This window comes from Myiozetetes cayanensis, unplaced genomic scaffold (assembly GCF_022539395.1).
Source record: "Myiozetetes cayanensis isolate MyiCay16 unplaced genomic scaffold, myiCay2020 scf12, whole genome shotgun sequence".
NCBI classification, from domain to species: domain Eukaryota; kingdom Metazoa; phylum Chordata; class Aves; order Passeriformes; family Tyrannidae; genus Myiozetetes; species Myiozetetes cayanensis.
Window position 1 is genome coordinate 10,593,568 of NW_026086826.1, and position 23,860 is coordinate 10,617,427.

At 40.3% G+C, this 23,860-nt stretch overlaps 1 protein-coding gene across 3 annotated transcripts in view; it reads left to right on the top strand.

Moving 5' to 3' along the window:
- FGGY (FGGY carbohydrate kinase domain containing) overlaps window positions 1–23,860 on the top strand; it is a 140,112-nt gene that overhangs the window by 48,573 nt on the left and 67,679 nt on the right. For 2 of the 3 annotated variants that reach the window (XM_050306562.1, XM_050306561.1), the window contains exons 6-7: window positions 9,850–9,965; window positions 22,414–22,542. In XM_050306562.1, the coding sequence (XP_050162519.1) occupies window positions 9,850–9,965; window positions 22,414–22,542 (245 nt within the window). The remainder of the gene's footprint in view (window positions 1–9,849; window positions 9,966–22,413; window positions 22,543–23,860) is intronic. The other variant, XM_050306563.1, reaches the window with a different exon arrangement.

Consider the following 23,860-nt stretch of genomic DNA (forward strand, 5'->3'; position numbering starts at 1 on the left):
TGCTCCCTGAGCAGGGATGTTGGTTGTGCGTCCTTGTTTACTGCTCACCCACTGGAACGATACAGGGTCATGGAGCCAAAAACTGCCATCTTCCCACAGCCTGCCCATGGAATAACCATGTCTGTATGTAACATATATCTCTGTATAACACAGATGGGAGGGTGCCTGTGGCTGGGGCACCCACTGGTGCTGACAGACGTGTTGGGTGATGCACATCTGGGTGTGGTGGGAGACATTGATGCTGCTGAAGGCAGTACTCTCTCACTCTTATCAAAAGCCACACAGTGGTGAGGAAACTGAGACCCAACTTCCTTTTGCTTAAGCCTTTGCTTAATCTCTTCACTAACTTCATTGAGTGTTTGATGAAGTCTTGAACTGCGGTGAATTTACTCAGGCTTCAGAGGAAGCTGTACACAGCCTCTGTGTTGATACTTTCAGTTTTAATCGTGTCGTATTTTTAACTGCCTGAAGAAGGTAACAGGAGAAAATGTTTTCTAAATACAAACTCTTAATTGAAATAAATATTTGACTTCCTATTGCAGAGTGGTTTGCTTGAAATACTGAGTTTGAAAGATACATTTTTTTGTGCTGAAATGGAGCTGAAAGGTTGCTGATGTTGCAGAGTGGCAGGAGGTGGGTCCCGAGCCTGCAGGACTGCGGCGATGGGAGAAATGGGCTCTGCTTCCAGTTTTGCTTTGCATTTCCCTTGCCAATTTTGGATTTTTTTTTTTTTTATAACCTCTCCTCCACTTATTATGCTTTTAAAACTTAATGCAGTGATTGCTTAAAACAGTGATTCAGTTTTACAGATGTGCACACTTCTTGTTCCTCTCCTATTTAAAGATTTAGACTGAAGTTGTCCATAGAAAGATTTTTAACCCGTTCAGCATCACATTATCTGAATGGTGCCTTCCTACATGGGTCTGTCTCTAGACTGACTCTCTGCAGTTCAAGATTCAATTCAGGGGTCTGAATGAGGTTTACTCTTTGACCCTTGGCCAAATTCCTCAATTTTTTTTGCCTCTGTTTGCCATCTTTTAAGGAAATGGATTAACATTTCCAATCCCACATGCTATGTCTGATTTGTCTAGACAATACATTTTTTTGTCTAGGACTGTGTTTTATTATGATTTTTTTCAACAATGCCGAAGACAATGGACTTGACTCTTGGTTGGGTGTCTGTAATATAACACAGAATGAAATTAATAAAAAAACTAAGCAGTCTGCTGACTGTTTGCTTCCCTTTGCCTCATGACATGGTGAGGCATATGTGGGTGGATAAAATACTCTTATTTTGTACTTTCTGGTCCAACTCAACATGTTTAACTAAGAGCATCCCTGGTCTGAATCCACTGGAAGTATTAGATACACACAAGGGAATAATCTGACTGGCTATCTTGCACTTGAGATGGGTGGTTCCCTTCAGGTTTGGTGACATAACTTCTAGGAAAATGGAATTCAAGAGTCCAAGTATTTCAATCTTTTGATAGCGTGTTCTTGAAGAGAAACACACTTTTAAAAAGAATTGAACTCCGATACAAATAGAAGAAACATCATCTCACTGTAGTTAGTGTGATTCACCTTCTATGTATGACTTTTTTGATATTTGCAGTGCTTGATGCATTTATATGTGTGTTTTAAAGGACAGGTTTAAATAGATTACAGCAAACACAGACAGGCACATTCTTCCCAATCCAAAGTAAACATCTGTATGGGTATAAATACACCTGTGTGTGCATTTATGAAAAACTAAAACATGCCAGTTTTCTTACAATACTTAATGTATCAAATGGACACCTTCACATCTCTGGCCAGATGTACAAAAGTTACATTTTTAAGGTACCTCATCCAACACAGCATTCGGATCAAGGGTTGGACCTGATGATCTCGGAGGTCTTTTCCAACCCGGATGATTCTATGATTTTCTTTCTGTTGCTCCTTAGAGTCTGAATGTCCCAGGAGGGGTTTTCTCAACAGTCTGTCATTAAGTTTGAGGCTTATCTAATAAAACATCAGTCTCCTACCTCTCCTGGAATACAAGAAAAATCTACACTCTGTGTTTCTCAAAAGACTTCTGTGCCTGTTGTGGTGGTAATTGGAGGTCACTCCTCACTCTGGGTGGGGTGGTCAGAAGGTTGATGCCAGAGTTTAAGCACTTTGCTCTTTGAAATCTTGTGCTGCTATGTAGGCTTTGAAAATGATCCTATTGTTCTTCTTTTTTTTCTTTCAAAGTGGCATCCAGAGTTTAAATATAACATGGAATCTTGTGAGGGAGTGGCTGTATTCAGAGGAGATTAATTATAGATGTGGGTGTAGAAAATTGCAAATGTGAATTGTATTTTTCATACAATAAAATCTATCCCTTCAAGTAAGCAACAGACTTGCTTAGAAAATGCTGTGATTTAAAAAGCCAGCCAAAAACCTCCAAGTGTTACAGCATGAACACCAAATACTGGAGTGTTTATAAAAAATGTAATTAATACCTTTTCCCCTTTACAGAAATAATCTTCACTTTTCGATTTGCTAATTGAAAGACTTTCTTTCCTGCTCACCGGTTGTTGCTGAGGGCTGGGAGTGGGACTTCCACTGTCACACGTGGTGGGATGTCCTGCTTCTACACCCTACAAAAGACCTAAAAACCTGGTCTGATAAGTAAGTTTGGAAGTGCTGGTGTAATGCCCATGTTTGTTGGTCAGAGGTTTGATGGATCCCAGTCCCTCCAGGGCTCTGATGTAGCTGCTGTTCCCCAAGGGCCTCTCTCTCACCTCCAAGAGTGTGTTACTCTTTCGTGGACTCTGCTCTGGCAGGGAGATTTACGGCAGGGGAAGGGAGACCTGCTTTATATTTTTAAATAAAAGCTGTGCCACCAGTCCAGTGAGAATTCTGACTTGCCAGATGTGAGGCCCACAGAGCTGCTGGATGCAAGTTCACAGATTTTTAACCCACAATTTAGTCTTGTTGGTTGTGAGGGAGGGTTAAGACCCTACAAGTTCACTGAGTCATGAGTGTGCAGGAAAAAAGGGAGAGAATAATGTATCTCATCAAACAAGTATTTTAAACACAGATTTGAAAGAAAACCTGTGAAGTCTTTACACCAAATGTAGTACTTCAGTATAATTTTTGCAACAAAAACAACAACAAAGAAAAGGCTTGAAGGGGTTTGGAAAGGTGTTTTATGTAGTCAACTATCAGTATCATCGTTGGGTTCAAGTATCCAGCTCATGGGTGGTGAGCTATTCACTGTCATAACACAGTAAAGAGAAATCTTTTCTATTAACTCCCTTTTTTTTTGGAAACTGAAGAGCTATTTTCTGAGATTGAATTTTCCCCATCATGAGGAAAAAGGGAAAAATCCAAATAATTTATTGAACAATAACTTTTAAGGCTGAAATCTGGAGTTTAATCCTATTCTACCTGTGAAATATGACAAAATTGCCACTGACCTTAGTGTTAACAAATATTGGCCTTCCATTGCATCATTTGTATTTGTATTATTATTTTTTTTTTCTGCAGTTTTAGTGAAGATTTCAAAGTGGGGAGAAAGCTTTTCTTTTGCTGTGATATATTTAACTTCCTTAAAAAAATCTAAATGGTAGTCAGACTACTTTTAATTATTTGTGATAAGTATAAGTGTTATCCAGAGCATAAGAAGGATGAAGAACTCTGATCACTGTATTTTCCTTGCTGCCTTTATTGAATAGATTTAAGTCCTCAGACGTGGAAAGACTGAAAGTTGAGGCCTGTGAGTGCAAGTGGAATGTGTCTGCTACTTGTCCCAAACAGGCTTCCCCACCTGTCTCCTTTGTTTGGCCTGTTTAATGTTTTGTAAGGACAAGAAAACCCCTTTTGAGGCAAGAGTCGTACTGGAGAGCCGTGCTAAGACAATGGGCTTGGGCAGGCAGGAGTTTCACAGGCTTTGGGTCAAAGGCAATAATCAGAAAGAGTGGTGTGTTGTAAATACTGGGAACCTGGGATTTGCACGGCTGGGTGGGTGGAACAGCCCCTGACATGTTTTGGTGTGGGCACATGCAATTAAAGAGCTGCTGAATGGGTGCAGCGGGTAAAACCCAGCCTGTGAATGTGAACCAGAGCACACCCAGACTCACCCCATGGGTCCAAACCAATCTGCCTGAGAGCCACTGTAGGAACTGAGTGACAGCAGGTGCAGCTCATCTCACATCCCCCTGAGCTCAACCCACCTCTCTGAATCCTTTTCCAAACACTCAGCATGGGCAGCATCTCAGGCCTTTTATACCTATCAAGACTGAATGGCCAGGTGCCACATTTTTATTCCTATTACTCAGAATTATTCCCCTAGGACAAACTGCCCTCTTCTTCCACTGTTTCCCCCAGAGCATCCAAATACCCCAAGCAGGCAGAGGCACTGGCATGCCAGGTAAAAAGATCAGTGGTGGATGTGGATCCACCAGGCTGGTTCTGTTCCAAAGCTCATTCATTAATGGATATGGCATTAGCCCTAAGGGAGCAGAGAGTAATTACATGTTTCCTGTTGCTCTGTGATAACCTCTGCTGTGTTTCAGGCTCTTGCAGCACCAATGCCCAGTTCTGTTCTTGGATGCTGGGACTGTGTGTGCTGGGTATTAATTTTTTTGTCTGGAACATTTTTGCACAAACCACAGTCAGATCTGTGGCTGTGAGAGGGGAATAGCTCGTTCTTCTGAAAAGCCTGGAGACTGTGGGGTGCAGAATTTGGGAGGACATTGGCAGCTTGGTCCAGATGTCAGTATGTGGAGACGTTCACTTGGGCAGAATTTGAATTCAAAATCTGGTTTAAATTTAAAGTTTTGAGAACAAAAGGAAAAACACATTTGATGTTGTGACTGTCACACTCCATTGTTTCAGGTCTCCTTCTTGCCTTCACAACGTCATAAAGCTCTTGATTCTTTGTAGCTTTAAATAAATCTGCCCAACACACCCACAGAGAGTGACTTTATCCTGCTCCACACTATTCCTTTTGGGTTCTAACTATACCCTATTCTCCCTTCTGTAGGATGTAGCTTTGGCCCAGCCCTCTGCAGGTGCAGCTGGTTTTAGTTCATCACCACTGGACAGTGATCCAGGGAACACATCCTGTGATTAAACTGTTACACTGTTAATGATGCCTGTAAAATTAATTAAGCTCATGAGTTTAAATTCATTTCCGAGCAGTTGGGATGAATGAAGCAGAACCTTTTGCTTTGCAATCAAGAGCAAAGCTTTCATTCACTTCAGGGTGGCCCAGACAGGATTCTCTGACCTAAAGCTGATAACTGATGCATTTTCCAGGCTAACTAGTGTTGAACCAACCCTCTGGAATGGAAAGTTGTGTAGAAATGCCTTATGGGGTCACTTTTCAGGAAGAAACAGTTGCTTTCAAGAACTTCTAGTTAGTAGGACTTAACCTATTAACCTATTCAAAATTAGGGTGACTTCCAGAAGACAACTGCAGTTCAGGAGTATCCCCCAACTGTATTTTCATAGCAGGTATTCTTCCAGGCTGGACAGGCTGCAGAGTTGGGAGTCATGTCCCTACTTGCTTTATCCCGTTTGGAGTGTGGGACGTGATGTCAGCGAGGAATGGACCAAAGTGTAAAGCCCTGGTGACTCTTCAGAGCTGTGGAGAAGTTTTGTGTGGCCTTTACCTTTTAGATACATTTTATGCAGATGATTTAGACCATACAGTATTTCCCATTTTTATAAATGTATCTGATTTCCTCCCCTCCAAGGAGTACAAGAGGGTGAGAGATACTCCTCAGAAAGGGCAGATAACGTGGGAAGGGCCACATATCAGCTCACCTTGAGCACTGGAGTGACCACAAGTCCAGTTGCCCTGGATCCTTTTGCAGGTTAGTGAGGGCACATAGTTGCTTACAGACAGCATTTTGGGAATTACCAGTGTGTGTTCAATCCCTACAGACTCTCTGTGTTTTTAAGAATGCTGAGGTTCTGGTCATACAGGACTTCAGCACGTCCACAGTCAGTCCTCAGCAAGAGATGTGCAAAAACTCAGAGCTGGACAGTGAGAGGAAGGGTTGTGCAAGGTGCTGTAATGAACACGTGTGATGAATGTGGCAGAGATTTTCTTTTCTTGAGGCTGTTGGATGCAAGTAGGATCCTATAGTTCTTTGTAGACTAGAATTTGTAAGAAACTCCAAGCATAATCATGTTCCTGTTGGAAGTCTGGTTTAAATATAAATTTTCCATGCACAACGGTTGTTTTTATTTCAGTAGGAATACTGTAAGCAAAACTTTTTGTTCTGAACAGAGAAAGGAAAGCTTTCATTTCATTGTATTGGGAATATGCTTGAAGAAAAGAGTCTTTAAATTCATGGTATTTCAGCCTGGCTAAATATGGCTTGTGGTACTGAGGGTTCCACAGCACAGCTTCTCAAACCCTGCACTGGATCAGGCAGCTGGGAGAGCACTGTTGCCCCAAGGATTGCCTGTTAACTCAGCACCTTTGAACCCATTTGATCCCGATAGTAAACGAAGAGGAACATTTGCTTCTATCCATCTGGTTCATCCAGCTTCAGCCAGCACAAGTCTGGTGTTTATGGCCAAATAATTGAGGCAATATTGCCAAATAGTTAGGAAAAATGGGATATACCGCAGTGAATATCAGCTCTGTTTCTGTTTAACGTCTGCCCTTCATCTCATAAAATTTAGGAGTTGCTGTGAAATATAAAATCTTCTCATAGTTGAGGCTTTCTCTGTAGGTGTAGTGGTTTGGTCTTTACCATAGAGTCTTTCTGCTTACAGTTTTCCCATGTGAGGAGTCGTGCTATCCTTTTTTCAGGGGGATACTCTGGAGGAGAATTTCTGAGTGATTTCCCATGAAGTTAATATTAATCTATATAATATATATCTTATACATATCTATGCCATTGCCTTCAACAGTGACAAACCATGAATGAACTGCTCCTCAGGATATGCAAATTGAGCATCTATCTGTAATTGTTAGAGCACCTCACCAGGGAAGGGGCAGGGATTTGAGCTCAACACATCCAGGTGCTTCTGAAGCTTGTAGTGACATTAATCCATTATTACAGGCATCTCAAAAATTCCTTTATCTTGAGCTGTTATCTTAGAGACCAGAGTCCTTCCTGCTGTATAACACTTTCTATTGGATATTAAGGATTTCTATAAAGCCATATTGTTCCATTAAAAGCCTACTTTTTGAGTGGCAGCAAGACTGGAATAAGGAGCTTAAATCCCAGAGAAGTGCAAATGCTTGGATTGTGTTTCCAACAAGCATTTTGAGTTCCATGTTGTGGTCATGAAAATAAAAACCTACCAACATAATGTGTTGGTGTTTTAGCTCAGATTTGAGGTTGGTTTTCATATCAGAACCTTCCACCTACAGATCTGCCATTCAATTCATTTGGGAAGAATTGTCCTTCCCAGGTTGTTTTCCATATTGTGTTAAAAATTCAACCAAATATGATCTATTTGCCTTTCTCCTGCGATCACTTTGCACTTACAAATCTACACAGTGTGTTCAGTCCAACTCTGCAAGAGAGCTCCGTTCTGCTGGAATTCTGTGGATTTTCTGGGTTGGTCTGGCCCATCCACACCGTTTCAGTGGCCCGTGTGTGTGGTGATCCACAGGGGGAGCTCTCAGGGAGAACTGGCCCTGTTTAAAACGTGCTCTTGGGAGCATTTTTCAGGGTGTGGCATTAGTTCATAGCTTCGATTTAATTAGAAAAAGACACACTCACTTCTGATGATAATTTGTTATGATTTGGTATTTCCCATATTAGGGAAAACTTGATGCATTATTGTTTCACTCTTTATGTCTAAATTTTTCCTAAATTGATCAAGTGCTTTTTATGTCAAATACCCCATCTTTATTTTTCTTTTTTATGAGGAGTTTGAGCTGATTTTGGGAAAATGTTTATTTTTTCCCAGTATTTTCTTCAGCCTAGAATTTATTTGTTCACCCAGTTTTTGTCAAAGGTCCTAATTAGATTTCTGTGTCTGGCTTTTAAATCCTTGGAAATTGGAATTTCTTGTATCAACACTGTCATTGCTGTAGTTACAGGTCATGTGCTTTTCTGTTTTCAAACCACACACTGAACTGTGATTATCTGATCTATTCTTGAACTGTTAATAAAAAAAAAGGAGTGAGGTGTCAAAGCTGCTTTAAGAGTAGCCCTGAAATAATCTCTACAGTATTTATAGGGATATAAATAGTTAACTCTATATCTTTTTTTTTTCCCCAAAAAATGTTAATTAATTCTCAAAAGCAAACAACACCCCTTTATAACCAGTGGGATGTGAATGAACATCAGCTGTGCTCTGATTGTAAAAACATGGTCACTCCAGTAGAACAGGATGAAATAAAACATCATGCATTTAAAATACACATTTCTGTCCTAGATGAGAAAATGGGAGTTCAGGGAGTCCCTGGAATCATCCAATCTGCTCAGCGTCACATCAAAGGATGTTGGTTCTTGTTGTAAACCTCCAAAACATGGAATATGAGTCCCAGATAATTTTCCATCGGTGTGGAAGGGCTCTTGCTGTTCTTATTTGGCTTTACTGTGTGTATAGTATCAGTGCCCAGGAGCCTTAGCTTTGATTTGTATATAGTAAATAAAAATAGCTTCTGTTTTTCTGCTCAAAGCCAGGTTGGACGGGGCTCTGAGCAGCCTGGACTGATGGAAAGTGTCCCTGCCCACAGCAGGGGGTTGGAACAAGATGAGCTTTAAGGTCCCTTCCAAACCAAACCATTCTGTGGTTCATACTTCAATCCTTAGGTAGTTCACTTGGATAAAAGCGAAGGTTTCCTTTTACTCAAAAAAAAAAATTTTGTAGGGAGGAATTTTATTTGGATTTTACTTATGCAAAACTGGCAGAAAAAGTCAAATGCTTCAGTAAAATTGACTTTGCTTTGAAGATTCGTGTGCAAATTGTAACATCCTGGTAAAGACAATATGTCTGTGAAAGCTCACCTTGGCTGAAAATGAGTCACAAATAAACTGCCTTGTAAAACATCAAAGGCAATCCAGCTCTGAACAGGGTTTCTCTTTGAGAACAGTTGTGAAGTTCTGTTTCTCTGAGATGCATCTGAGATGTCTTGCACTTGATGGCATGGTGATATTCCCTGCAATTTTCAGTGGTGCTCAGCATTTTTAATACATCTTAATTTATTGACTTCTCAAGTGCACTTTAATAATGATCTTCTAAGACAATTCTGTGTGTTCAGGTAGAAAACAGTCTGTGCAGTACTAAATCTTCAGGAACATTTTTCTTGTTTTGGGGAGGAGTGAGAGAATGGGAATACCAATAATTTGGGGAGAAGACTATTCTGTGTGTTAAGACAGACTTTTCTGCAAGGTGTTCTTGTCTCTTGTGTATATTCTGCTCCTGCAACGGAGCCCCAGCTTATCAAGAATGAGTCTTGAACATGTAACCATACATGGTCTCCTGTAATTTGTAATTTGGTTTGAAAATAAGAAATACAAAGTTCTTCTAAGGATGTAAAGTGTGCAAAGCAGTTATTTAGCCTGGAAAAGCAGCAATCTGAGCTGCCTGCTAAAGAGCTGCTGTGTTCATGCTCTGCTGTCCTCTAGGCAAATGCATGGCCTGTTATTTGACTGATTTATGCAATGAAGTGGCCAGACCAGGGGTTGTTTCAGCAGAGAAGAATCTTAAACACAAAGTCCTTTTAAGGTCCTCAAGACGTGCACTCCAAACAGTAACCAGTTTTTTTAATGTTAGCATTATGCTCGGGGCTTTTGGACCAGCGAAGAAGGGAACCTTTTGCAGAAACTTGTCTCCAGTCACAGGTTTGAACCCAGATGTGTTCACCTGCCTGATTCTGTGCCCACATTGCCTCTTTTCCAGGTCCCTCTGTACAGTCGTGTGCAAGTGGACGTACACGCCAGACAGGGGTTGGGATGACACCTTCTGGAAAATGATTGGTTTGGAAGATTTGGTGAAGGATAAGTATGAAAAAATAGGTATGTCAGGGTGTTGTTTAATGCATATATATATCCATACTAATAAAAAGATATATATATATAGAAAGATATAAGATACAAACATATATATATATGGATGGGGCTTGGAGCAACCTGGTCTGGTGGAAGGTGTCCCTGCCTGTGGCAGGGGGTTGGAATGAGATGATCTTTAAGGTCCCTTCCAACCCAAACCATTCTGGAATTCTATGAATAAAAGGTATATAGATATCAAAAGATGTTTTGCTGTATAATTGTGAACATCAGCAGAAATGTATCTGCACTTGTCATACTTCAGATGGGTTGCTGAGAAGGCTGGATGCCCACAGGGAACAGGCTTCCTAAGTACATTTTTTACTTTGCATTGTCATGAGAAACTGTGTTTACATTTTTTATCTTCTACACTTGGGAGAGGCCTAAAAAGCCTTTTCTGTATTGTTCAGTCTGAAGAATAGAGAAGTAAATAGGAGTCCCAGCAATTGATTCCATGAAGGAAACACTCCATTTGGGTATATTGGATGGCAGGCTACAAAAAAAAGCCATAATACAGTAATTTATAGCTGTTACTGATAGCATGATTTGTGACCTGTAACCATTCTCCCTTATAGTAATTTTCAAAAAAAGTGCTAGTTCTGCTTGTTGTTATCTTTATACATTTTTTTTCACTCTCAGAGCCCAAGTTTAATTAGAATGGTAGCCTTGCTAATAGCAATTCCTACAGCAGATATTCATTAAAAGTCCATAACGTTAATACACCAGAAAATTTCCAGGATAACTTTATTAGACTTTCCCTGTTAAGTTAATGGACTTTTAATGGATGTCCTAAGCAGACATGTCATTAACAAGAATATTACCAGACATGAATTAAAATATGCTCATTCATCAAAGTTAATTATCTGAAATTTCCTTTGATTTTTTTTTTTTAATGTCTGGCACTTTGAACAAGTTTGTACAGCAGTTTAAATGCAGCAACATGAAATGGAAATGGTGGAGGAAGGACTGTAGTGAAATGAAATGTAATGGAATCTATAAACTTTTCTGATCATCACATAATAAGCTATAAGTCATTTTCAGGTTATCAGAAAATTATACTTGAAAGCTTCCTTGAATAGATTTCAGCTTTTCCCCTGCCACTGAAACTGCTTATGCAGAGGTATAAAACCTAGGAGGGAAATGAGGCTTTTTAGCTTCCTGAGGTTTGGGTTTGAATTCAGTTCTTACAACATCTATCACATGTGGCTTTTAGCAAATCTTCAACAAGTTAAAATAAGACTTGCAATAAATACATGTTTTTACCAGAAAATTGAACATCTTGCCAGCTGGTGGTCTCGGGGAAGAGTATTTTAAAAATAAATTATTTATGAAGTGTAAGCTAAGGCTTTAATACAATATTTATGCAATGCACTTCAAGGACAGTGCAAAGCAATTTGCCATTTTAAGTAACAACATACATGTTTTAAATGATAAAGTAGCCATTAATAAAAAGGGCCTTTTGCTGTGATGGAAGCCTCATAACACTGATCTATATAAAGCTCAACATTCAGCAAGAGAAAAATCATTAATTTCCCATATCAGGCTGCCACGTTTGTTAAAACACAATGTTTACAAAATAAATCAGTAAGTTAACTTCTGTTGATAGGTGTTTCTTGCAAGATGTAAATGTTTTTTGTCGGTTGATGGTGAAAGGGTTTAGTTCCTTGGAAAATGGTGCTGATTTTCAGTAAATGAACACAGTATCCCTGGATGAGTTTTGGCTGGAATTGGAGAAGCACAGTCTGACCTCCAAACCGTAGGGCAGAACTTGAAGTTCCTGCAGAGCAAACACTTGTGCTCTCCTTGAGAAATCCTTTGGTTTTCACATTCTGGGGCTGATTCCCTCAGGTGTATCCAAAGCATAGGACAGTTTCTGTTTTGCATAATAATGCTGAAACCCAGCCTTAGGGAGAATATGTACTCATTTCCCTGACCATTTGTCTAACCTTGCCTTTTTCACAAAGGAAGATGTTGCATTCATTAAGTTTAGCTGTGTGATAAAATCACAGAATAGCAGGAGAGTGTCCTTCATTCCTGTGTCTCTGAAGAGGGAGTGAGGAGTTCCCTGTACCAATGTGGGAACCAGATAGCAACCACTTCATTCCTTTATCTCCTACACTGCACCTGCTGGAGTCTCTTGGAAGGATTTGGCTTCAGAAGGAAAAAAAAAGCCCCTCACTCCCTGCCCAGAAGCTGCTCCACAGTGTTGGGTGCTCTGGATGGGCATTGCTTTCTGCCACCCCATATCTTACCAGTGTCCCTGAACATGGGGAAATGGGAATGGTGACTTTGTTCCAATGAAAGTTTGGGGGATTTGATTTGTTTCAATGAGTGTTCAGTGTTAGATTTGGGAAGAGCACTCTAAATCAGCTCAGCTTTCCTCTACTGAATTTAAATCAATCAGTGGAGATCCACCTAATAGGGAAGTGATATCGAGCACTGGCCAAACTGCAGCTGGAATGGTCTTGGTTGGTGGAAGATTCCTTCCTACAGATCCCACAGCATTGACATTGGTAGTGAGGCACCATCCCTGCCCAGACCTCCTGCCAGAAGCCCTCAAGTGCCACAGGATCACACCTTGCACCACCTCAGTCAAGGTGTATTTGTAGTATTGCTCCAGAGTTCTGCCCCATAAGGGAATGGGCTCAGCTGCTGGAACTGCAGCCTGTCACCCAAAAGGAGGGAATTTGTGAGAGTACCTCATATGGGCAGTGTGTGCTTCCAGGAGGCACAGCAGAACTCACTCCAGCTGACAGGGAGGAATTTGAAGCAGTGGGTTTAGCTGGGTTGTGGATTAAGGAACTCGAACTTGTCAGATAACCCAGGTAGGAGTGGGTTGAAGGGAGATCGTACATGCTCAAACCCTCCTCCTAAAATGAAAACAAAACCAAAAACCTGACAGGTCTGAAGTCATTCTAGTGGAATTTCCTTTTCTGTTCTCAAGCTTGTCTAAGGCCGTGTCTGTCTGCTCAAGGTTTGTTTAGCTCAAATACAAGGGTGCATTTTAGTGCCTGCACGTTCCCCTTACAAAGACAGATAATGGCATTTTTCTCATGTATCTCTCCTAAAGATTAGCAGGCTTTGAATCATCATTTCTTTCTAACCAAAGCAAAATGTCACAAGATAAAATTAGCAAAAATTTCTTACTGTAACAAAAGTAAATACAGAGTTTAACAGTTTAAAAGAGGCAGAAAATACTTTTTTTTTTTTTTTAATCTCTAGTGAAATCATTATTGTTTCCAATCAGAGGGAACTATAGAATAGTTACAACTACATTGTTTTTTTTGGAAGTAGCTTTAACTTTCATGCCACTGGAAATACTTATGGAAATTACCTGAGAACAACTTCTTTAGTGGACATATTTCTTTATTCTGATAAAAACACTTTTAAACATCACTTTTTAAACTTCTTGCCCTTTGAAAATATATTTACTGTAATCAGAGTGGTGCTTGTGGTTCCAGGGAGTGCCCTCCTCTTGGTTTCAGTTTAACTTAACATATGACCTTGTTGATAAGGGAGAGCCTCACATCTGACCTTTAGGATCTTCCACAAACCTTTCCCACATCAAGGCGTGGGTTCATATCTGAAAATTCCCAGGCCTTTGACATTTTATGTTTCTCAGAGCAGACCAGCCTTTCAGGGAATCCACATAATAAGTTGTTTGTGGTCCCTTCTGTACACTGTGAATTTACTGATTAGGTTTGTGAAGGTAAAGTGTCTTATCTGGAGATACTACAAAATTTATTGATCCCATTAATTTGCCCAACAAGAGTAGAAGATGACTTGTGTTCAAAACCACTCTGAAAGTGTTGTGTGCTACAGGCATTAGCATTTATCTGCTGTGGTGGAAGCACACAATGAGTATCTCTTTGTGGTATTATAAAACCTAGAAGGACATTAACAATTCTGTTAAAATTTCATGTCCTATAGACCTCTTTAGGTATTGGAGTGTACGTTCCATTTGGAGGGAAATGCCTGATAAATTTTCACCACAGCTTTCTACTTCAGGGGCTACTTAAGGGACCAAATAATGATTTTTTTTTTTATGGAATGGTAATATTTTATACCATGTCTTTTTTGGGTCGAAGATGTTGAGCAGTGCAGGTACTGCACAATAGGTGTTACTGAGCTGGGGGGGATTTACTTTACAGCCCCAGCACTTTGCAACTGCAACTCTTCCCTTCATTCCAGGAATTTGGGGACTGCAGGCTTCATGTTTCATGTTCCTGGACACTTCTGAATGTCCTGAAAAGAAGGATCTATATAACTGGGAGACTAGATGTTGTTTCCTAATGCTGTTCCATTTGTAGAACTTATTAATAATTTGATAATGCAGAAAACATGTTATTTATAGGAATAGTTATATTCCTGCATGTACCAGTGTCTCCTTCCATATACAAAGCTAATAATGGTACTGCATATCTCACTTTTTACACTTAAATAGAGCCTGCTTAAGTTTTGTGTTTTGTCAGAAGTGGTCAGTTTTAATACTTGGAAGTTCTGTTCATTTATTTGCATTTAGGCTGAAAATGGGAGATTGAGTACAGGGTGGGAGAATTAAATAAGTGTTAACTTAATGCTACAGCATGTGAAGGGAATGGTCAATCCATTTGTTCTGCCAGTTTTCTACCTCTTCCACAGCCTTTGATGCCAGATGCTCTGGAGTATATGAGGGATTTCCTTGAAGGCTGATTTTTTTTCAGGTCAGATTGTAGCTGCCAGTTCTTCCTAAACCTGGATTGCAGCAGGAAGCTTTAAAATTCTCTGCAAATAGTAGAGAATAATAGGTAAAGGGATTCTCTTGAGATATACCTTTATCTGTCTTTCTTTGGTCTTTTGCTCTCCCCAGTAAATTACAACACATTAAAATTTCAAACAAAATTGAAAGGATGAATCAGAGGATATTTACACTTACATGCTGTCAAAATCCATGGAATTTACAAGTGAAGAGTGTTCCAAATATGCTAACATTTTTCTGGCCTCCTGTCATTCCAGTCTGTCCAAGAGCTGTAGCAACTGTAGAGGAGCTGAAACTGGCCCAGTGCAGAGAGGTTTTTGGGTCTCTCCTTCCTCAGAGCTTCAGGCATTATTTGGTAATACATAATTCAGCAGTAAGGAGTTAGAGAGAGTTTTTCTCAGAAAAGCTACATGTTCCTGTGATAGCTGAGGTTAGAAGGGCCATCTTGAAATTACCTCTTCCAGTTCCCCCTACTCAAAGGAGGGTCACCTGCAGCAGGTTGTTCAGGGCTGTGTCCAGTTGAGTTTTGAGTATTTCCAACCATGGAGACTCCAAAATCTGCCCAGGCAACCTGTTCTTGACCACCTTTCCCCAGGAAAACCATTTTTTTTTTTGTTTAAGTGCAGTTTCCTGTATTTCAGTTTGTGTGTGTCACCACTTGTAGTGTCACTGGGTGCCACTGAGAAGAGTCTTGCAGCATCACCTTTACTCCCTCCCTCCCGCCAGGTGTTGATACACGCATGGATAAGATCTGCCCCCACCACCTCCAAGCCTTCTCGTTGCTCTCTAGTCTGAGATATTATTCCTCTTTCCAGTAACTGTTCCTTAATGGGCTGAACTTGGGTGGCTCAGGTTTCTTTACAGTGTTTCCTGGGTGTCATTTCCCATTCCTCTTCCACTGGGAAAGGGACCATCATTCACTCTGCTTATCATCAGGTTGAGTCCTGCTGGCAGGTGGTTCCTTTCCCCTTCTGCCTTCTCTCTGCTGCAAGAAGTGTGCTGTCCTTTCATCTGTCATAGCTTAGACAACTCATGGTAGAAGTTCAGATATTTCAAAAAATAATAGTAAAGAAGTTTCCTACTGTCCACTTGTAGAGTTCTGGTCTCAGACTCTGCCTGCCTGGGGAATCACATTTTCTTCTACTCTGGCAACACTGGGGACTTGTGAGCTTTCTGGTATGAAAACTAGGAGCTTTTTCTTTGAATTTATATTTTTAAATGTCGTAGAAACTTTGAGCCTGTTGTGATTGTTTAATATTCAAATTTCTGAGATATTATGCTTTTTCTTATTTTTCATACAGTTCTAAAAAAAATGGAAAGAAAAAAATACATTTCTGAGAATTGTGCTGGGCCATTTCTTCATTTTACCTGACTTTTCCTCCCCCTGAGCTCGACTTGTTCTCCGTCTTCTTTTTTTTTGGCTTCAGCCTCACGCTGAGATATCTTTTAAAACAGTGCTGTCTGCTTTATGAGTCAGGATTCACAAAACTAGAAGGACTATTTCAAACAATTTGCCGACTTCCTCCAAGTCAGAGGCTGTTGGACTCCTTAAAATTAATGTTGAAGTAGCTTAAAGTGTATCTTAGAACCAATCTTGATTTTATAATTTCCTGTGATGGAGAGCCCACTTCAGACTTACAGGTTGTTGATTGTTAGCTGCTGTCATGTCTCAAAATGAATGAATTAATTAAAGAACACACTTTATTTTTCATCTGAAGGCTGACTTCCTCCTCCTCCTGCCTGGCAGACGGAGGGACACGCTTGACCTGCACGCACTGAAATCTTCTGTGTTCCACAAAAACACTGAGCTGCTTGAGATTTCTCCCCCAAACACTTGGGCAAACTGTCAAACTTCTCCATCCTTGTAATTGTTTTCCTGACTCATTTCTGAACCCTTCACAGTGCATCAGTATCTTCTCAGTACGGATATTAGAGCTGGATACTGTGTGAACATGGTGGGGAAGAAGCTTGGCTGGGAGATTCAGAAGTGCTCTTTCAGTAACTGATAAGGTTATTTTTAGTCTGTCATTTCTTTCAGTTCTGAAAAAAAGGTAATTATTTCTTTGAAGAGGAGTTGTTATTATGTGAATTATTAAAAAGTATCCAGTAAAATAACTCTTTAAGGTAATAGTCTGTAATTAATACAAGCTAAAATGCCTGTATAATCCTAGTGTACTGTACCAAACCAAAGCACCTCTGAAAGTACATCAGTAGTCCTGTCATTTGCATTGATAATCTTTGAGAAACCCTGAGGAATATTGTTCTGTAAAGTGCCAGAAATGTAAATTATCAGCTTATTGAAATTGTTGTTTGCAACAAATATCAAGATCAGGTAGCTGAGTTTGGATGCAAATACATTGCAACTCGTTACTGAGTAAGACATCCAGGTATATATTGTACACCTCTAGTAAGACATCAAAGGTTTGTGCTGTGCAGCCAGAGGCCTGTCAGCAGTGAGCAGTGAACCAGGCACTGCAGGAGATGTTCACTCTGCTCCGGTTCACTGAAATACGGGCAAGAAAACTCAGTCACGTCCATCATGACGTGTCCAACGATCCAGTGATGCAGAATGCTGCTTTCTCTTTTTCTTTTGACCTTTAACCAGGAGAGCTTGTCATTTATCCATGGAGCAGCTCTCTTCCCTTGGGCCGAGAAGGGCAAGCAGCCTGTGTTGAAGTTGGCACCAATGGTCTGCTGACCAATTTACTGTTCAGCTTAATCAACCAGGACCTGCCTGCTCATGGGTTGCTTGATTTTGCCAATATTTTGCAACCTAATATGTCTGTCTGAGCTACTTACACATTAGGTAGGGGATTGGCATTGGCTGTGTGGGACACTGGGATGGAAAGGACCCAAAGTAGGTCTACCTCAAGCTCCTGTGACAGCTCTTGTAGACAGAGATGGATTTTGAACTGAAGAAAGTCAAAGTGATTTTGTTTAACCAACTCTTTTTCTCACTTTTATGTTACCTAGCCTATAATATCACATTTTTGTTTGATTTTCCTCAGTGTAAATTCTAAAGTCTTTAACAGCCAACCGGGAAATTTTGTGGAGGGTGTTTGCAGGTTAAAAAAGCCCCAAATTCACTGTTTCTAACATCCTTCATCCACCATGCATTCAGTTATAAGAAAAATTTAGTATTATAATTTTATAGTCTGCATCATTATCCTGGTTCCTTCTGATCTTAGCACTATTTTGGCTATTCAGCTGGGTTAAAAATTCTAGAAAGGCAAACGTTCATATCTCAGTTAGATGTGAGTATTGTATGGAACTGAGAGGGATGTTTGACAATGTATTGTGTATGAGATAGGTTGAAATGATGTATATTATTTTTATTGTTTACAGACTCTTGGCATTGCGAGATTATTATATAATACAAAAATTGGAGTTTGTCTCCATGCTTTGTAATGAACAAAACATCAAAGGGGAAAATCCCTTACACTGCCTGTTACAAGATCCATTTGAGTGGGTGGTGCTTCTTTTTCTGAGGTCGTTTCCTTTGGTGCTTATTTAGCACCGTTTTGTTTAACTAGATAGCTTCTTCAGTGCATGTTTGATATCACTTATTTAGCAGGATATCTGGTTTTTGAAGGGTCTTTTAAATCAGAAAGCATTGAGGTTGTCCAGTTTGGGGAGCTGTGAAATGGGGATGGGATGTACCATTCAGTTGGATTTTTCTGAGGCTGCTGGGATTTCAGCAAGAGATTGATACACAATTCAAGTTTGCTTGTGTCAAGTTAGTGAAGAACGGGGACTTCTCCCTTAGATTTTATTCCTTTTGAATTTTTGAGCACTTACACAGCCAAATGTAAGTGCATGTGAAGTGTAAGGCCCTGTTCTGTATGATGCATGAAAAGCTGTTTGGGTGAGTGTATCACAACTGAGTCAGCTGGGCCCCTGCTGGGCTCGGCTTTGTTGTTTTAAAAAGGGCCACATCCTAAAGTACCTCATTCTGTTAAATATTAGTAAGCCAGCACAGTGTATTTTGATCACTAAAGTTGACTGAAGATGCATTATCTGCCTTGTGTGTTATGTTTTGTAAATAGCTGGTTCCTGTGGGAACCACCTAAAAAGGTAGAGGGTCCTTAGTAGCACAGAAATTCTTTAAGCAAAGCTTGATCATAGCAAATTCTAACATAAGTCTTCGAAGAAGGATAAAAGAGGAGGAAGAGATTCAGACAGCTTTTTCCTTTTGTAAACTCGCTGCTTTACAGGGGAAAAAAATAGCTGGAAATAGCCTGTCTCGTCCCAAATGAAAGGTTGTGGATTAAGGCGTTGCATTAGTGAGACAGCTGCACGAATGTGAAACAGAAAGTCCTCCAGCTTCAGCCATTATGGGTTTGTTTGCTTAGGTCTAATTTTGGAAGTCATTATAGCAAAGGTAAATGACTTGCACAGGAGACTACTGTAAACAAAGGACTCGATACATTTACTTTGGCAGGAGCCTTGAGGAGTTTTGGGCCTTTCAGTGCCTCCTTTATGCAGCCTCCTGCCCTGCTCTCACTGCCCGGCTCTGTGCAGGCAGCTCTCACTTCCCTCCCTTCCACTCCCACAGCTTCTTTTTCCCTGACAGGTTGGATTTAGGGGTGGCAGCACCTGCTCTGAATTGCTGGTGTGTAGCAGTACAATACCTTTGTGTTTACAGTATCTGTCCCTTGACTTCTAAAGCTGCTGTGTTTTGCTCAAGTAAGAATCTGTTCCCTCCCTTCCAGTCTAGTACTAGAACTGGAACACAGCTTCAAACACTTCATTTTTAGTTGTGGCTCCTCACTGATTACTTTTTGTGTGTTTTATTTTATCATTTAATAACTTTACACTTACTGATTCTAATACTGTTGCTTAGCTAAATGTTCTAGTTTTCCAGTGAAGATTAAACCATGAGAATTATAATTCTCTTCCCAGGTCTCTACCCACGTGGTTCAGTGTCCATTCCACATACTTTTTCCCACTTGTGTAAGTATGGAGGCAAATTCTGTGATGCAGAAGGAGTGGCCATGCAGATCGTGCTCCTTTCCTTTTACAAAGCTCCTTGTGAACACATTGTGTGAGTGTAGCAGAGCTTTCATTGATCTCTGAAGCTGGAAGGACGAAGTAGAGGGGCAGAGTAAGAATCCTCTCCTTGTGCACCCATTTTCTGGCACCCCTTTTCCACACTCGCTGGCTGTTGGGTGTCTCGGGAGACTCCCCTTTGCAATCCCTGTCATGGGTGACTTCTGACTGCTGGGAAGTGCTTTCAGTCAAGGAATGTTTGTTCAGGTGTACTTTGACTCCTAAAACATGTGGGGCAGACTCTAGTATTAATTATTTTGTTCAAAATATAAGATAATTATGCTGCATCCTCAAGAAGCCCATCCCTGCATGTTCTCACACACTTCATTGCCATGTGGGACAACAGTGCTGCTGGTCATTCTGATGTCAAACCAGTACCAAAGGAATCTATAGGTTCATTTTCTTCTGCTGCTGGAGAAGAGAGGATTATCTTTACCTCTGAAATTGCTCCCTCAATGCTTATGAACAAGAAATACAGTAAGTGAGAAGCTGCTAGGAAAAGATTTTGTGTAATAGTAGCCCTGGTCTCTAAAATGGAGTATAGTAATTAGACACTGAAATGTTTGCCTAGTATGACTGACATAAACAAGTCAACCATGGAATGGAGTGCCTGAAAAGAGGTTTTATTTCAAGTTAACTTCATCTCATGCCGTATATACATCATGTTTGTGTGCTTTCAGGTCAGGCAGCTGATTCTGAAGAAAAAGATGTGGGTTTAGCCACTTGAACTCTTTTGAACTTCCTCCCACCTGCAGGGGCTTTGTATGTCAGGAGAAGCAAACAGCTTTAGTTTACTGGTATTTTTCTGCAATGTCTTAAGTAAAAGCCAGAAAGGTAATACAGAATTCTCTTAAAGAGAAACATCCTGGACTCCAACTTATTGGCAAAAAATGCAAAAGATACACCTCTTGAAAAAAATAGCACAGTGTTTTGATTTTACACTGAGTAATTAATGAAGTATAAAATTGATAAAATACAGACTTTTTTTCCTGTGAGGAGGTTATGTAACGTCATCACATCCTTCTGTATAAGCTTAATGGTGAAGTTTGGTTATTGCCCCCATTATTTGAATATAAACCAAAGTCAGGTGCAAAAATTTGGGCTATATAGGCTTGTTTTAAATTTCCAGTGTGAGATTCAGCCTGGAATTTCAGGCACAGTGGTGTGTGACTGTCAATGGAATAGAAGTTCTTGGAGAAATGAAGCTCATACTATGAAGTTGTGTGTGCTGTGTGATCCCAAAGTGCTCCATACACTGCATCCCTCAGGAAGGGGCCAGAAGGAGAATGTGACTTCTTAAACTGAAGAAACAACATCTTTAAAGCTAAGACAAAGTGATATGAAAAACTGAAGAGCTGTGAATTTAATTCCGTAATCTTTTCATCTAACAGGCAGTATTACTGCATTTCTAGAAGATGATGCTCATGGGCATTAGTGTATTCCTGATATGTTATGATTCCTCTTAATCAATGTTGTGGAGGATCGTTGTGTCCTTTCTAAACATCAGAGTGTGCTTTAGGTGTAACATTCTCAATAGAATTGACCCTGAAAATAGGATTGTATTTTAAAAGGGAGTTCTGCCAACTCTACCCAGATGTGTTGAATTTAGTAAATGCTACAGATAATGTACTAAAAGCCCTGGCACTGGCAGGGAGATGTCTGGGAGCTCCCACTGAGCCTTTCTCTGCCTCCCACCCCCAAACCTTTAGATAAATAGTGGAGTGTGTGCAATCCCAGGAGCTGCTGGTCTCACTGGCTGGGGTTATCAGCAGCCTGAGAGGAGGCTCTCGGGGGTGTCCTTAAATTCTGATAGGTTAATGAATCTAGATTTGTTCTTCTGAGGTCTGAGCAGCCTCTATCATCATGATTTAATTATTGGAACAGTCTCTTTTCACAGGACAGAACTGGATGTGTGTAATGGCAGTGGAGGGAAATGCAGGCAGGACTTGCCCCTGGGCTCCCCAGTGACAGGGCTGGGAGGGAGGGGTTGTGTTCCCTGCCTTCTTCACACTGCACAAGGCCAGGGAAGGCTCAAAAAGGCATTATTTAAGTCTGTGAGGAAATACAGCTGCAACAGGAGGAATTTGCTGCTTAAGCCAGTTTCTTTTTCAGAGTTTCTGTTGCTATAGCCACATTATTCCTAGTAGTAACTGCTGGAAGGGATGGAAGTGGAAAAAAAAAATTGGCCTGTTCCTTGTGCAACAGGTGCAGTGTTCGTTTGTGAGCATGGACTGAGCTGAATCTCCTTCCCGTGCCCAGGGAGTGGCTTAGGCAGCCCAGGCAGCAACTGCCCCAGGAATCTGGGATTCCTGCATTTTATGTCTCCTGGGAAGATGCCAAGCAGAATTTAATTGCTTGTGGTGAAATCTTTCTCTGTGGCAAGATAGGACATTGAATGCTTTTGAACTTCTAGATTGCTATGGGACAGCCTGATCCAGCCTGGTTGTGTTTAATGTACAGACAGATAATGAAAGATCCTTCTCCATCCCACTGAGTTCTTTGATGCACTTCTTTGTTTTATGTATCCCAGGCTGACTTGAGGGAGAGGAAGGGAATTCTTGTAATAACATACACGTTGGTTTTTCTGTTTAGTAAATTGACAGGTGTTTGGTTTTTCTCGTGTCTGCCCAGGAAACCATGTCTTGTCTCCCGGAGAGGCCGTTGGAAAAGGTCTAACGCCAGAAGCTGCCAAAGATCTGGGTCTCCCTGAAGGGATTGCAGTGGCAGCATCTCTCATTGATGCACATGCTGGAGGACTAGGTACTCACTCATGTGTTTACTCTTCTTGGAGATGGAAATGTATTGAATTAACCTTAGAAAGCTGTTTTTCTCACAGCCTGGTTTTATCCAACTATTTAAACTATTTAACTATTTATCCAATTATTTTAAAAAAATAATTAAAAAAGTCATCTCAATAACTGCTAATATTGTATGTCTGTTTATAGAAGGAGCTATCACCATTATTTGTCTTTTCAGCTGTATTTCCAAGTTGTTAACTTCTGCTAGTTCCACTTTGAATTCCAGAGCCGAAGTACCATTCTGTTCCAACTCCAGCATGCTGAGAGTTTGCATCTTCTGTTGCTCAAAATTTGGGGATAGACAAGAAAAATAAAAAAAGTAACATTCTGAGGGAGAAGCCTCATGTCTGAGGCTTGTTCATAGTTGTTTTCCTTCTTAGTTTTAGAAGTGATTCGTGCTTCAAGGCTTTAAGGCCTGATGCTTAGACTTTGTTGCTTTTCCAGCATCATATTCTGATGTGCCCAGTTTCAACTGTGTTGAAATGTATTTGGTAGGTTCAGTGGCTTCATTTTCTTACTATGTTGTTTGGCCTGATCTTAGTGAAGTCAATAACAAAGAGATTCAGTGTAACTTTTTCAGCAGGAAATTGAGGTTATTTATTTGATAGTTTAGAAAAAAATTAGTTCCTTCACCTCAGGAAGTTACAGTGTTATTGAAACAGTATTTTTCAATGGGAATCTCATTGCTCATCAGAGGATTTTTCTCTAGGTTGAAATATGATTTTCTGCTAAAATACCAGTTTTGTTTCAGATGTTTTGTGCTGTTTTAAGTCTCTTTTGTTCTTCTAGAAGCTGGAGTCTGCAACTTTTAAAATGTTTAAAAATGCTTTACTTTGCTTCTGATCACTGTTTCTGATGAGGTTTAGTAATCATGTAGATTGCTTTTCTTACCACCTCAGAGGGATCAGACATAGATCTATCTGCAAAAGGAGGACTGAGCTTTAGTGTCATAGTTGTAGGTGTGTTGTGCCTCGACTGTTGTGACTGACTTAAAAATCTTTTTGTGTCAATTATTATCCCAACTGCCTAAAAATGTGTTTAACTGTGGGCCTTGGCAGTTCTGTATTCTTGGAAAAGGATTTAATAATAAACTGATCTGAAATAATGAACTTGCTGCAAAACTGGGTTGTCACAGAGTACATGGAAATGTGGCAGTGGAGGGACCTTGTTTAATTGGCATCATGATGTGAGTACTGGATCCAGAGCACAGGAAGTTTCATGTGTTGAAATCAGTTAATTGAATTTAAAGAAGAATAGAGAGCAAGTGTCTGTTCCTTTTT